The sequence below is a fragment of the Lampetra fluviatilis genome, chromosome 3 (genome assembly GCF_964198595.1).
Source record: "Lampetra fluviatilis chromosome 3, kcLamFluv1.1, whole genome shotgun sequence".
Lineage (NCBI taxonomy): Eukaryota > Metazoa > Chordata > Hyperoartia > Petromyzontiformes > Petromyzontidae > Lampetra > Lampetra fluviatilis.
The window spans coordinates 19,746,368-19,763,265 of NC_136277.1; the positions used below are offsets into that span (position 1 = coordinate 19,746,368).

At 40.8% G+C, this 16,898-nt stretch overlaps 1 protein-coding gene across 1 annotated transcript in view; it reads left to right on the forward strand.

Moving 5' to 3' along the window:
• Positions 1-4,392, forward strand: part of LOC144953984 (death-associated protein kinase 2-like) — a 69,414-nt gene extending 65,022 nt beyond the window's left edge. Inside the window, exon 12 of the mRNA XM_078884581.1 lies at positions 259-4,392. Within this exon, the coding sequence (XP_078740707.1) occupies positions 259-396 (138 nt within the window). The 3' untranslated portion in view covers positions 397-4,392. The remainder of the gene's footprint in view (positions 1-258) is intronic.
• Positions 4,393-16,898: the final 12,506 nt, after the last annotated feature.

Sequence of the window (16,898 nt, forward strand, 5' to 3'; positions counted from 1 at the left end):
AGTTTCCCCCTCCACACCCCATATAAACTTTAATTTCTCTGTTATAGGTTCCCCACCTGGGTGGGACATTGAGCCCAATCTACCCCTCTTCACCAAGCCCTCCCTCACCAATCTCAGGCTTTTGCTTGTGTGACCTCTGCCATCCCCCTTCTTGTTCTGTGATCGGTCATATGTACCGAGCTCGCATTGAGTTGAAATACATTTTTTAAAAAGTTTATTTCCTTTCTGTTTTCGGCGTTTGACATTTTTGTTTTGCAGGTGGACTCTGACTGCGGGAGTGGGGACGAGGATGGTTTGACAATGGCGCTGGACCGACTGCCCAGGGAGGCTCGTGCCGTCCACATGGACGCGTGCGACGAAGCCGTGGCCCAGCCGAGCCTGAACGGCGCTCACTAGACATTAACGGCTCACGCGGCCCCGGATTCGTGAATGTCTGAATTCTTTCATGCCTTATTTTTGAATGTCGGTTAGGAATAATTTAATAGTTGTATTATTATTTTTATATTGTTGTTCATGCAAATACACATGTTTTTTTTTCTCTGAAGAAAGATATCTTTACTTGGTGTTGGCTTAGTATGTAGGCACTTTCATGCATTGGCAATAACTTAGATACCTCTTCATTAAATACAACAAACCTTCAAATTTGTTATACAGTTGACATCGAATTACTACGGTGATTGCAATTTGAGCTCAGTCGATTGTGCTTGAACGGTATCGTATAGATGGCCACCACATGTCTGACTTTGTCCTGGACAGAGGATAAATTGTCTATCACATGTGGGTGGCAGAAATGATGAAACTCGGATAATATATGATCCATCTGTAGGACTTCAGAAAAGTCACTTGCTTGGTTTATTGCCTGAACAACACCACTCCATCCCTTGGCACGCTTCCCCTCCACGCTGTTTGCAATAACAACAGCACCCGCCATTCGCCACTAAGTGACGATGATGTCACCACGTCGCCTGTGCCAGGCCAGGTGCACTTTGAAGCCACATGAAGTCACATGATTGCAATACATCCAGTCGCACCCACGTACCCCCGAGGTGGCACGCTAACTTGAATGGTATTCAAACATAAATGCACTCTATTTGTATTTATACTTTCAATCGAAGCCTAAGGCGAGCTTTTACTTGATCGGTTATTATAATTGGCCCACAGTGAGTATGCAGCCTCTGGCGGGATTGTCTTTGCCTGGAAATTAAATGTACATGAGAAGAAGTTCGTTAATGGGCACACGTTTGCTTTTGGAATTGTTAACGCCCCCGTGTCCCAAGGTACATGACACTTGCATAGCAACATTCTATTTTGGTTTAGTAGCATGATTTATATTTCTAATTCACTTAATTATCAAATTGCATTTACAAGCAATATAGATGCGTGCCTTCACCTGTGTGCTTTGTATACCAGCACTGTATATGCCTCTGTTGCCAGGGCAACAAACAGCAAATATTTACACCGTGGATGAAATTATTTTAAAAAGGGTCTTCATGCTTCATCGGAATTTGTTTATATTTTTGGTTCTTTCAGTAAAGTCACGTAGATAGAAAATAAAAATTATATGAAAATAAAATAAAAAAATTACAATTATAAATTGAAATAATAATACCAGTTTTGTTCTAACACACCATAGCTTCTGGGCACCTGCTGCACTGCATTATCATGATGCTGCTTTTTCAAAGAAAATTGCAAAGTTAAAACATTTATACCGAGCGTTTAGTGACCCAAAAAGATAGCTTACGTTTGGGAAACGCAAAAAAAGTATTTACATTTTTCCTTTTATATTTTACCAACACTTTCTTAAGATAAAAAATGTTGTACAGTGTGGTTTATTTATAGGGATTTTATCCATTTCCTTCTGCTAATATTTTAACCAGCAGTGAGAATCTATTTTTAGAAGAAAAAAACGTTATCTGGTCATCTGCCAAAACATATGATCCACATCTACCTTCATGATGGTCAAGTGGAAGTAACCTCTACTTTTTGTATTAAAATGTACTTTATACAGTATCTTCAAAAGGTCTGTTTAATAAGTATGAAATCCAGAAGTTTTTTTCTGTCGACTAAAAGTGCAAAAGTAGCATCAATGAATGTACGACCCTTTTTCAGTTAACTGCTGGATGAAAGTCTTACCACACCTTTTCGGTCATGGGGGTTGGTTAACCAGACTGCACCACGTGATCAGTTGCGGGTTGGTGAAGAAAGGTGAGCAGGACGTCTTCAGATTAGGAGCTTTAAATTTGTGGCATCTTTGCATTTCAGGCAGCCGTGTGAAAAAAGCTGGCAAAAAATGGTTATCGGTTTTCCACATGTACAGAAATGTCTAGCAATAAGCATACCATTGTTACCTTTTTAACTGAGACACAAAGGCAGCTGCCACAGTGAATTTTTTAAAACTTCTTTCGCACCGTACATAGCTAACCTTGCTAATCGGAGGTGTTGTGGTGTCATTGTTAGACCATTGGCCTTGAAATGTACAGGTGGCCGGTTCAATTCCATCTGCTGAAGCAGCAGTTGTGGAAATTGGACAAGTTTCTTAAATCCCCCACCCCCTCTCCTCTGTCCGCCAAGCAATATACATTTGGTACACCACTTTATATCGGAAGGTCACCTGTGGTGGGGTAAAATGTGGGTACTCCAACCTCTTGCAAGACGTCTGGTCAGCGTGGAAGTGTAGGCCAAAATAGACGCAATCTCTAGAACTCTCTCTAGTGGAGGTCCGTCCGCCAGCAGTGGAGTGAGCAAGCAATTGTGGAGTTGTGTCTTCACCATTTAACTGAGAAACGAGGGGGGCAAATGTACGGCGCGGTGACTTAAACCGCCGTGCCATTTGTAGGTTCGCGCATGCCGATCGGTGCATTAACTACGAAGGTTTCCACTAAAATCGGTAACCGGTTCCTGACTTTTGGAACTGGTGGTTAATTCTGTAAACAGTCATCGGTTTGCCGATGGTTGAACAACCCTCATTCAGATATAAACCTAATGATTTGGTGATTCTTCTGCGTTGACAGTGGTGCACAAGAAGAATTGGCAACAACAACAAAAACTCAACACACCCGTAAATGACACTGCCTTAAAAGAAAACATATATAATTGGTGAGGTTATGGGCAGTGGTGTATCCTCATTTTTGTGCTTTGAAGAAGGGCCAGCCATTTTTTAAATACACATTGTTTTCTTTTTTTGCATTGTTATTGAGGAATGTGTTGCGTTTTCTCGTTCAGGTATCACTCGCCACTGGTGTTAGCCGTGGCCGAGAATCAAACTCACCGGGTTCATTGCACCATTCACTATGCCACCCCCCCCCAAAAAAAAAACAGCAACTATTTTAGCTATGCGTTCACTTATGCAACGATTGTAAACTGCTACTTCAGTATAACACTTCCAAATGGGACTTAAAATTAAGTAATATTTTTTAAAAAACTTTTTTTTAAACACGCTTTTGTGAAATGTACTAGTAATGGCAGAACTCCACGACTCCAGTAAGTGACCCCGAAGCTTGCCATAACGTAAGGGGGACCACGGCCAATTACAGCCAACGTCAGTTGACCGTGGACAATTAGACCCAAGCCGAAACATAACATACCAAAAAATATGTTTCAAAATATATATATTTTTTATATGATAGAATATAGTATTGTCATCAGTATAACATAAGTATACCAAGTTTGCAGTCGATACCACTTTGAGAAGTGGGTTAAAATTGAGTTACAAGATTTGAGGATACAACAACAACAGACAGAGTTAATAAAAGCATGTAAAAAAGCTTGAATGAGTGTTTTTGGGGTGTTTATTGTATGTACATGTATAGGCACTCTTTTTCTTTGCTTTGTAAATGCTCACATTTTTTTTATTCACTGCTGTATTATGCCTTGTGTGTGTGTGTATATATATAGTAAAATAATAAATTACGTGCCGACGTTTTATCGCAGTCTGTTGTTTATAAATCTGTAATGAACAATTTTATTTTATGGTCATATATCTTGTAAGCATTGTACGTGAATCATGCTTGCTATTGCTTTCACAGCTATCGTGTGTATCGCTTTAAAGACTTACATAATTCTGAAACGTACGATATGATTTGTCTGGAATGAGTGCCTTTAAGCCTTACTGATAGTGTACTTACACGCATAAGTCGCTGTTCCGTCACGGTGTGCCTTATGACTGCGTGTCAAAAACATAAGAACAAAATCCTTTCAAAGTTCATGACAGCCGCTGTTTACCGCACACAATTGTATGTTATGCACATGCATGGAATGGACCATTTGTGGAAAACACTAAAATCTTGTTTAAGGATCGATGTATTTACTAACTTGAGTATATGTGTGTAAACATCATTATAGTGACATAATACAGATCCTGTGTAATGCACACTAAGGCTTTCTAATAAAACTTACACGTGTTAAAAAAATGTGTTTGATGTGTCTTTTGAGTTGTATACAACTTTACATGACCTCTCCATCTCGTGCAAGGTAAATAGTGTACTGTTTGGTCACATTCATGGTCTAATGTGCACATGAAATATTAGCTAATGGCATGCGGATTTAGAATTAGTTTCTTTGGTGTGAGATCGTGTAGTGTATAATGTCCATTTTTCTAACTATAACCCTCCACCACCTGACAGCCAATCAAATCAGGTTGCCACGCTGACAAATATGCTAATTGAATTGTGTTTTCAGCAAATCATGATTTTGGAAAGCAAGCAAAATGTTTGACAATTTTAAACGACGGTTCGCTGGAGATCACATCTAGCATCATCAGGCGTACATGCAAGCTCAGCTCTCGGGTAATTGCATATTTTTCCACTTTTGTAATATTTTATTTGTCAGTTTCAATGGCATAGCAGGTAAAACTTTCTTATTCAGGCACACTGGTGTATATTTTTTTCTTCATAAATTCCAGTTTTTTCATTCACCTCACTACAGTATTTCATGATTTTGATTTGGATTCACCTGAAATAATTGCCCTGGGTAAACATGTTGTGTTTTACAAGTGTGCCCCTCCAACAATTATTTATCTTAATAATTCCGACTTAGAAAGCACCCTTGTCATCCACGGATCATAGAATGCTCTACACAATGATCATACAAGAACACAATTAGCATAATCTTTGGAACACGTGTACATTATTTTTTATTTTGCTCAATCATCTTGAACGCAACTGTGTGATAAAATATTTTGTCTTAATGAAATCCATGATTGTTAATCGGTTCTCAATTTATGTTGATACATTTATTTTCCACCCCAATTTAGAGAACAAAAAACTAGCATTGCTTTGTATAGCTTTCGGGATAGCGTATCTCGTTTTCTGACTCTTTTCGTGCCGTATATTTTCTTGCTTTCTTCAGAAAAATCTATTTATCGCTTATCGCTTGCTGTCGTGGAATGTTCTGCCTTTGTTCCTCTCACAGACCCATGAGTATTTGTCTTTGTTACCCGCAGCATGAACAGGAAAGGCAGTTTGCAATGCTTCTGGTGATGAATTTCGTAAAAACGAAACAAAATAGCATCATACTCGTTAGAATATCTATATAATAAAACATGGATTCTCAGGACATTTAAAATAAATGTGTAATTTTTTTCACGGTATGCAATATTAATTAGTTTTTTAATGACTCCTGCATTAAATGGGGATGTTTGATATAAAATAATTGGCTTTGCAAACATTCTTTACAATACTGCTGTCAACCCTAATATATGTATCAACGTCATCAGCCATGATCTATCCACTGCTGGATGAATATCATCGCTCCATCTTCATTGTTTCCTCCCTTGGTTACCAAAGGAGGAAACAATGAAGATTGTTTTGAGTTTTATACAACTAATAGTCTCAACTATAAGCCTTAAACCCTTCTAGAGATGTCCTACCCAAGCCCACTTTTCTAAACTTTGTATATATCACTACATTTTATGTCAGTATTTTTCATTCCAAGGCCCGCGGGCCACTGGCAGCCCCTGGTGACCTTTAGTGCGGCCCCTGACACACGCCATCGTGCTGTCAAACGCAATGGTTTCAAATGTGTGGCGGTCCTTATCGGCGAAAGTGCCCCTCCTCTGAAAATGAGTGAATAACACTGGTGCAGGTTCTCTTATCCACGTGTTCCTCTTCCTGTCTCATGCACCTCTCTTTCAGCTTTGTTCAGTTTTCTGCCAGTTTACACATTTATGCGATGATTGCAAATACACTTCAATCTTCACACTAATATGTTTGATGAAACAAAACACTTAAAATGTTTTCGCTACACATATAGCAGCAATACTGTCCATGAGAATAATATGGATTTAAAATTTTACATCAAAATTGCAGCCAATGACTACAAAAAATGGTCCCGTTCACAGGAACATTCTTTTACAAATAGCAAAGTCATATGAACCGCATGCTCTAATTGCCATTAAAGGAGGCTGATTGTGTGTTTCTCTGTACTGTCGAGTGGAGATGAGTAGGGCAAGTAGAACATGCATTCCACGTTGTGCATGCTCATTAACCACACATGCCTGTCTTCCACAGCCTTCTGAAAATGTTTACATTTTGAAAGCAAGGACATTTGTTTAAAAATTACCCCAGATCCGTTGGCATCACACCGGTGTGCTGTACTAGTGACGAATTGGCATGTTCTGTTTACGTGACAACCCTTACTAGTTGGCTGTGTCGGGTGGTGGTGGGTTTTAACGACACATTTATATATTTACGTGATCTAACCCAAATAACCTCTATCATGGATATACATCAGATTATCTGAACAATCATTTATGTAGAGTTTTATTTGATATGAGAACATAGTATGTTTTTCTCGCAATGATATCACCACCCAAACACTGCACATACATATACACAATACATTGCAGGCATTTGGCTCCTTGAAAAGCTTAAGAATTTGTCAAGGTCGCACGTCCAGGAAAAAACAAGTATCTTGGGATATGGTTTGTCGATTTCTCTGTGTCTGCACTGTCCCGCATTTGATGTTTCTTTCATGTCTTTTCCATCCTCTTTTTCTTAACTATTGCAACTTCTTCTGAATGGCCTTACAAAACACAGAACAACATTACGGAACATCACCAGGGCAAACAAATGGGAGATGATAGAGGGGCAAAAGAGAATGTAAAATAACAATTTTTAAATGACATGTAAATAAACTACGTCCAATATAAAAAAAGCATTTGATGATGCTGCTAATTTTTAATAGCTATCATGCTTGGTTCAGTTATATAGTGTAACCTATTACATTATCTACACAAGGCAACCCCTTGATTTGCGACATGTTACTGTGACTACAGATACTATTCTTTTACCGTTTGGCATAGCTATACTGTTACTGATGTAATCCTAAGCTGAGCTTCCTGTTTAGTATTATGTCCGTATATATCACAATGAATATACTTCATTGCTTTTCTTAAGATTTTGTGGAGAAGTTAATTACAAGAATACTTTGCAATGTGTATACTCTATTTTCTATTCACCTGCATGGAAATAACAAACTATACTGTATAGTGAAGTACTACTTGGTGATTCGATTGACCTGAATGCATGTTCAGATGATAAGCAGGCCATTTACTGTTGATGTTGTGCTACGCTCATACGTCCAGAATAATTGGAGGGCTAATAAAATATGCCTACTGTACGTGAACGTCTTTCACACCATACGTAGCCAACCGTGATAAGCATAGTGATATAATTGTCTTTTCCATGCTGTATTTATCATGGGAGTTATTTGACCATTCTTAACCACGTTGGACACTATGGGTTGGTGAAGGTGGGGGTGGGACCGGTTTAGATATCATTCCCTGCTGTTAGCTGCGGTAGGGAATCAGATTAATATTTCTGGGCTCATGGTACATGGTGCTACCCACTGTGTCACCACTATTACAGTCACATACTAGGTATGTCCTCTGATTTTCGGGTTAATTTGTCAAATAGGACTGGAAATGACATTTCGGGTCATCTGAAAACGTATTGTGACCTCAATAAATCGGTGTAATTTCCACACTTTCCCTACCAAAATTGGCCATGTGGCATCAGCTGACATCACTTTGTAAGCACAAATACATTTTAATTTGATGCATTATGGAAATTATAATTTGTATCCAAAACTGATCCCTATTACACAGTATTTAGTGTAATATTTTACTTTAAAATACTTAATTGCTGCCCAAAGCATTATTGACACATAAAGTTAAATGTTTCCATAATTTATACCAGTTGCTCCTTCAAATTCACATCTCTCTTTACTTTATTGTCCACTACCATTCTCTTCCTTACAAGTATGCTTAAGTACATATTCCATATTTAGACATTGGATAATTCTCATCTAACACCCTGCGTGTGTAATGTTTTATTTTGTACTGTATTTTAAAACTGTTTGGTTTCCATTTAATATCTAACTTTATTGCTTGTCACCGTATGTTTATATATATGCGTATACCACGTTTGGGCATTAGATTTTCTCCGAAGTGGTGAAGCTTGATGATGTTTTTATGCCTTGCTTGGTCATAGCTCAGTTAAGTACACAAAACCTTGAATGTATTGGAGACAAACAAACATTTCCAGAATAATCTCCAAATGGAGTATTCTGATGTTGATTTACTTTTTTTTGTTAGTAATATATATCATGTTCAATAACATTTGTTTCAAGACTGTGCTTGACACAATTTTAGCTCTCAAAATAAAAAAAAAATGACTGTGTTGGCCAACATTCCAGAAGGAAACACGTGATGCACCAAATAAAAAAAATACTTTTTGTTTAGGATTTCTAACAGTTGAGCAATGCAGTATAATTTTTAAATAATGAAACAAAATTCAACTAAACAATTAAACAGTTTAAAAAACATTTTTTGAAAGATTTTAAAACACGTTTCTAAATGTGGAGGGAAAACCCGGAGGACCTAGAGAAAAATCCACGTGCCCACGGGGAGAACGTTCAAACGACCTCCTGTACACAAGGCGAGGTCGTTCACATCTCGCCACCATGGCATTCCAATACAAGTGTGAAATGCAAGTTCAAGTTAATTTATTAGGTATAGCCCTGTGAGCCATTCGGCTCTTGAATCGAGTGCAACCGCAACAAACAAAAAACTAAAACGTGAACAAGAAAACATCTCAAAGTGACTATGTGACTACGTGCAAACAGAAAATCCAGGAAAAAAAACAGCAAAAATTCCAGAAAAAAGTACCGTACACCAACGCTGTGTGCAAAAATCCCAGTGGGATGCAAGCCAAACAACAACAACAACCACAAGACACACGGCGTCACAAAAAGTCAGACCCCCCTCGAATATGACGTCACAAAGCTCTGCCCCCTCCCCCCAACCATATTTCCAATTTGGGAAATAAAACATGCTTCAAATCGCTTTCAACTATTGTCATTGTAGTGCGTATTTAATGTGGCGCTGTACTCTGACGTAGGAGAAAACACGTATTAAAATATTCGACGGCTAACTAAAACTGCAAATGTTCAGAATATTATATTGAAATTATCTTCTAATTATAAAATATTAAAAGTAATTATAGCTATAAAAAATACTTGAAACTTTATAGTAGAACGTACAATTATAACAATCATCAGAATGAAAAGCCCTGGTAGAATTATGAAAATAAAAACGTCTAATAACAATCAGTCAAAAAAATTACAAAATGTATGCTTCTCGATTCTCCCATGGAGAAGCTAAATGCTCCTTCATGGAATAAAAAAAAGGTGACCTTAGCAAATTTAAATAATCAAATAGTTAATAATTAAAATTCATCAAAATGAGTGTTGTTATAACAATTCTATTGAATAAAGTAGAACGTGTTGTTTATATTTAAAGTTGCGCATTTTGATGTGACGTCACATTTCTCAACCCCCCCCCCTCGTCACACATCGTCACAAATGTCTGACCCCTCTCCTCCTCCTAGGTGCGTGACGTCATTTATGGACGGCTCTTAAGAGAATCGTGAATGACTGTAGCTTTGCTGGTCCAGCATTTTTTTGCAGTGCACCATCTCCCCCTAGTGTTTCTGGAAACGCGGTTTATGATACTTATGCATTGTATTGCGGCATACTCTACATGTGCTGTATTACTCTATACCAGTGCAGTCCACGTGAATTCAAGTGCCAGTTGGATCACATTTCCTGCTCCTTCAGTGACTTGTTCGTCACAGGAATGTTTGTAACAGGGTAGTCAAACCGTGTTAATTTTCAGGCAATTTATCGACATTGACTAAAAAAACTAAATTAAATGTGATGGCTTTTTTTGCGCAGTCACTGAAATGCACGAGACCATCAACTGACGATGCGTGACAGCTCGGTTGAATCACAGCTGACTCCTTTTGAAGCCGTAATCTCAGCTGTGCTCTGAGCCCCCAGCCACCTGAACAAACCAACGTTTTTAATTCAAGCCATATTCATGCCATTGTTAGTGAACGCAATAGTCAAAACCAGTGACTGGAATAAAATCCAAGTGAAGGAATGTCTATGGGGAACCATGCCGAATTAGGAGCAGCACCATCATTGTAGACGGGAGACTTCAACGGCAGATTGAGATTGGACAAGACTGGTGATTGTAAAAACAAAACATGGATTTTGGTGATTTCATTAAATACTAGCAGCCCGCACGACCAATGTTTAGTTACTGCAGCTACATACTATTAACATTCCTTCCCTTTATTAATGCTACCCCTACCCCCTCCCTTTGATGCTGCTAATCCTGCATAATGCATGGGCATAATATGACTTTGAAAACCCCCCGCCCACCTCCTACGCATTTCACAAGTAGCACTAGTCGCATTCCTGCATTGCCATTAAATATGCTAAATTCCTCTTCATATGCAAATTCTTTTGTCAAGGCGCTCTTCCTCCTCCCTCCCAGCTTAAATAGACGCTCCAAGCCTAGGACATGTCATTCAGACTCTGTCTTATCGACAGACATGTTCTTCACCTGAGGACGGCTGCTTGCGTTGTGGCCGAAACGTCGTGAGAATTATTTTATTATGTTTATTTTTATTATTTTATTACTTCCCTTCTACGTGACTTTACCGAAAGAACCAAGAAGATGAATCCCTGCAGTCACGAAAGCTTTAAATCGAAATTTAAAGTAAAACTTTGTTTTGCGCGGGATATGCGACCGGGGTAGGGTGGGGGCGCTTGGACGTCGACGTGACACACGAACCCAGCTCAACACTGTCAGATGAGTGTGACGTCATAATGCAGATATGGGACGTGCCCGCTTGCCTGGAATCCAGCCAGCCAGGAATCGAGCCAGGCATACACAAATCCAGCAAGCAAAAGTTTTAATTTAATTTGGTGCGATTGCTGCATATAAAATATTCATTATTTCCGAAGTCATTACTCTTTTAGTAATTCGTGATTTAAAAGGGCTGTTAAGGTGGCTGCTGGGTCGTTCAGGTTTGAGGGATCGGAGCTCACGGCGCTGACGCTGGCAAGGTTGAGTGTGATTGAACTGAGCTGTCCCGCAGAGTGAGTCGCTGGTCTCGAGAATATCACTGACTGCATGAAAAAAATGTAACTCTTAAAAAATGTAATTTAATTTCGATAAATTGCAGCTCAGAAAATAAGCACGGTTTAACGAAATCAAAAGTATTTTTCAGATTTCACTCTACCTCCGATGAACACGGTTGGCTATGTACGGTGCGAAAGAAGTTCAACATGAATACAGGTGCCACGGTGGCGAAATGTTAACTACCTCGGCTGGTATACAGGAAGTATTGGGTTCGATCCCGACCCTGTTGCCTATATATTCTGGGTTTACATGTCTCTTTCCTCGTGGCCGTGTGGATTTTTCTCCGGGTCTTTCGGTTTTTCCCTCCACATTTAGCATCAACACGCGTTTAGATTATTTGGCTGCAATAAATGTCCACCTGATAAGCCACTTCGTTGAGCTATCATTTGTGGCCAGGTCGCTTCTGAAAAAGAGCTAAGTACATACTTAAGTGAGCCTGACCTGATAAATAAAAATATAGTTACATTCGTTCCAGGATGTGTGGAAAGTTCGCCCCCTATTGGGCTAATAAGAAAATGTCACTTGAAAGGAAATCAGAAGTGGTGTGAAATATTCCGCAGGACTTTCTTTAACTCCACGAGGATGCACACACACTGCTCTGCAAGTTTCGAATGTTATCTATCTCCTGACAATGACACCGATGGAGACACTTGGGATACAATCGGGAAAGTTACACACACTGTAAAACATGTTGGACTAATTCATAGTTTAATTTGGGTTGGATTTAATTTTTGTTTTAACTAACAGGACCCTGCGGGGTGGGCTGGTAGGAATAATGCTTAGTACCGGTACAGGGATATCGACCGGGTATAGAGGAGTTAAAGAAAAAATTACTGTATTCTAGTGTAACGTTAATTAAAAGTGTTTGTTTTGACAAGAAACGCTGTGAGATTTAAAGACTCGTAGTCTTTCATTTCCAAACAATCACATCTGAGATTAATTGACCTTAGATGGGGAAACTCGAATGCATTTACTAGTATAAAGGTGAAATAAAATAGAGGGAATAAACGGCACCTTGGTGCATTTGATGTCGTCTACATAGAGTTGAATAGACGGGCGTTTGGCATATTCATATAACAGTACTACATTGAGCAGTGTTTGTTTGGCACTTCGAGTTTTTATTCGCGCGCACGACATGGATACCGAAAACAACCACGACTTTGAAGACCCCAATGGTTGTCTGGACGCCCACGTTGAAAAGATGCTTGCTGAAACAGAGACCGCATTTGCTGCTGGAACCCTTTACAAACTCGCAGTGAAAAGCGTCGTTTCCATGGACCCAGAACCAACCGCAGTTGGTGCTGCTATAACGGTAGCATCGCCACCAAACATGCAGCCAGCAGCTAAATAATCAAAGAGTAGAAATACTTGCGTGTGAATACGATGTAGTGAACACGACAGAGATGTGGTGAACACGGCAGAGATGTGGTGAACACGGCAGAGATGTGGTGAACACGGCAGAGATGTGGTGAACACGGCAGAGATGTAGTGAACACGGCAGATGTAGTGAACACAGCAGATGTAGTGAACACAACAGATGTAGTGAACACGGCAGAGATGTAGTGAACACGGCAGAGATGTAGTGAACACGACAGAGATGTGGTGAACACGGCAGAGATGTGGTGAACACGACAGAGATGTGGTGAACACGGCAGAGATGTAGTGAACACGACAGAGATGTAGAGATGATAGTGAACACGACAGAGATATAGTGAACACGACAGAGATGTAGAGATGATAGTGAACACGGCAGATATGTAGTGAACACAGCAGATGTAGTGAACACGGCAGAGATGTGGTGAACACGGCAGAGATGTGGTGAACACGACAGAGATGTGGTGAACACGGCAGAGATGTGGTGAACACGGCAGAGATGTAGTGAACACGACAGAGATATAGTGAACACGACAGAGATGTAGTGAACACGGTAGAACTATAAGCGAGTGAATAGCAACAGCGACGAGGCCTCTCGCTGCCTCTGCTCTGCCGCTGCCGGGCTGCAGATTCAGCCGAGTCAGGCACCACTGCCAATATGCACAACAACAACAATAAACGTGCTGCGTTTCATCTCTGTGTTAATAAGCCTCCCGCACTAGGCCTCGCGAAGCCTGCCGCACTAGGCCTCGCGCCGTGCTTTTCGTGCACAAATAAGGCGATTAAATGTATCTCGTCTCTGTGTTAATAAATGTTTCTTGTCTCTGTGTTAAAAAAACGTGCTGCGTTTCAGTAAAGTAATTTTTTTTTTAAACGTGCTGCGTTTCAGTAAAGTAATTTTGAAGCGAAGTTTAAAGTTTTGCCGTGATGCGCCGGAAGCGACGGCCATCTTGTTTAATTCACAGATCGCAGGGGGAGCGGGCGGCCATCTTGTCGGACAGGGTCATGCCAAGTGTTTGCAGTAGGGGGCGATGTTGATACACGGACGGACGGACACATTAATTTATTGGTGGTCTGGTCCACTTCGTTCCTACCAGTACCAGTATAACCCTCCATCACCCGACATAGACAATCAAATTAATTTGTCACGTGGGCAAACATGGCAAGTGATTTGGTTTTTCAGCACAAGGTTGGACTACAACTATGTTGTAGCATGTGAAACTTGATATGAACAGTGCAGTAAAGCAGTACAGGGCGGGCCGGCTACCGTGGCATGGCAAGGATGTGATTAAGACTAAACATCATGGCAAGTTATAAAAAAAAGAAATCCATATTACTTACTGTTATAGAATCTCTACATATTACTGTGATTAATTATTCACGGGACAGTGACACATTTAACGGGTAAGCTCTTTAAACATAATCCTGCACTGTAGTGGGTTTTGTGTATGGCTCTCGTGAGAGGTGATACTGGACCGCAATGTATTTTAAACTTGCGCTTCCATCATCGCAACTTGTCAACAAGAATGGTTTTGGAGCCGCATGCTGCAACTCGAGACCTGCATTCTCCAAACACACGCGTTATCTCAGTGTCCCGGGGTAAACACCTTTCTTCCTCCGCCCTACAACCCCGTTCACAGCCACACGTGAATTTGCCAAATCAGCCATCCGTCTCGTGCGTCGAACTTATTCCGCACCGCACGCAGGCAACCGCGCAAATCGGAGGTGCGAGATGATTGCACAGCGCGGAATTCTATCCGGAGTGACGTATTTAGGTCGGACGAATGTGTCTGTGTGTTTTTTGTATGTTTTAGCTAGGAACGTATATTTAGTAATATCTGGCGCAAACTAAGGTTGAGAAAGCAAGTTAGGATCTATTATGTCAATGGAGCAGCACGTCTGATTTCAAAGTAACTAAAAAGCAATAGGGATCTCTTCCCTTTGATTCACCTTCGTGGTGTTTATAGCACATTACATGCACGCCGTCGAATTTACTGACTGTGTGGAACAACTCCACAACGTATGAACACAACACTAGGGGCACTAATGATATAATCGCGGGGCTTACGAGTGCAGCACACAGCACGATACAACCACCAAAAGCTCCAATTATATCTCTCCCCAGTTGCGGTTACAGCACCGCCACTTTGAGATACGATTTCCCCCCCCCCATGCCCACCCGTTGTTGACTGGCCGGGAGGCGAATACCATGCACCTCACTGCTCACACATCTACACGGCCAGGGCCACGCTATTCGTGCTTGCTCTTGTGCTTGGGCTGTTCTGGGACGTGCTCTGCCCAAGGGCACAGCTGGCCCCGAAACGAACAGAACCAGGAGGTGTGTGTGTGTGTGTGCACCTTTTGCACCTGTGGGGTGTGGCGCCCCCTTCTCCAACACCTAATCTAGTAAAGTTCTAACCAACCACATGCTCTACGCACGTTACGTTTAATAGAGCCATGCCCCCCCACCACCACCTACCCCACCGTTCAATAATCCCTATGAAGTCGTCTTGCCCAATTCCGCTCAACAAGCAGAATCAATCACGTTCCTTCTACGTATTCCCTGCTCGTCTCTTAACATCTTAGCGAACCAGCCTGCAGGCAACCATATATACAGCAATACCCCGATCTACGTCTCCACGTTTTACGTCGTTTCGCAAATACGTCGTCATGTTATTAACACCACGACCTGATTTGCGTCGCCTCAACCCCCACACTTAACGTCGCTGACAGGAGCCATCATCTCTCGTATCCGTCGCCTCGGCCTTCGCCTCCACCTTGCCCAGTAAACCGCTTTAGACTATGAGATCTCTTTTACCAGCGGCAAAATATAGTAGTAGGTTTTTACCCTTTTAAACTGGTACAAAACTGACACCTTTATTCAAGGCATCATGTTTGCAATAACCACAACACAAGTAGTCAAAAAAGCAAACAAAAAGAAGAAACTCTGATAATGATAGTGCATATTATTATCATTATCAGAGTTGCTTCTTTTTGTTTGCTTTTTTGACTACTTGTGTTGTGGTTATTGCAAACATGATGCCTTGAATAAAGGTGTCAGTTTTGTACCAGTTTAAAGGGTAAAAACCTACTACTAAACCGCTTTAGATTTACGTTGTTTCGATATTCGTCGTCGCACTTTCAGGAACGCATCCCCGACGTAAACCGGTGTATTACTGTAACAACACCGGTGCGTCGAGCACAATCATCTTACACCACGCATGCCATGCCATGTGTCAAGAACAATATCTCAGTGGATTAAATAGCTCCGGTGCCATTGAATACGTCCACAGTCTCATAAGTCAAATGGGCCAGGTGGCCCCCTGAACAGGGGCGCAGCGACCTATTAACAAACGGGGGTATGCAGGGCACGACCGTGGGCCGCCTTTCTTTCTCCCCACTCACTTCACTTTGACTGAAATAGCTACGGATGTTTAAAACCCGCATACAATATGTAGGCTATAATCTTGATTTGAAGCTTTCGTGACTGCAGGAATCCATACTCTTTGGTTATTTCGGTAAAGTCACGTAGGTATAAAATAAATAAATTTATTGTGATTTATTTTATTTTATACCTACGTGACTTTACCGAAAGAACCAAAGAGTATGTAGGCTACAAGTACAGGGTGCTTTATTTTTCTTTTACACTTCTGAGAATTTGCAACAATAACCACGAGAAATGTCCCTCCGGGCTCTGCAGACCACCTGGAGAAGATTCCAGGCATGTGTTGACAATGATGGCGAATAAGTGGAGATGCTTTGACTTTTAGAAGCTATTAACATACGTTTGTTATCATGGTGCAGTGTATTATCCGGTCTTTTCCATTAAAAACGACAGTCCCATTGAAGTGTTAAAACATTTGAAGCACCCTCTATATATTATTTTAGTTGCGCCGTGTATTGCGTTTAGAGGAAGACAGCCTCACAGTGACAGTATTAATTAAACGATTTAAAGGTACAATACTCGCAATTAAGTTACTACGCGTCTTGCGTCCATGCCGGCCCTTCGGTCGAGGATGTCCTCAAAGAGAGT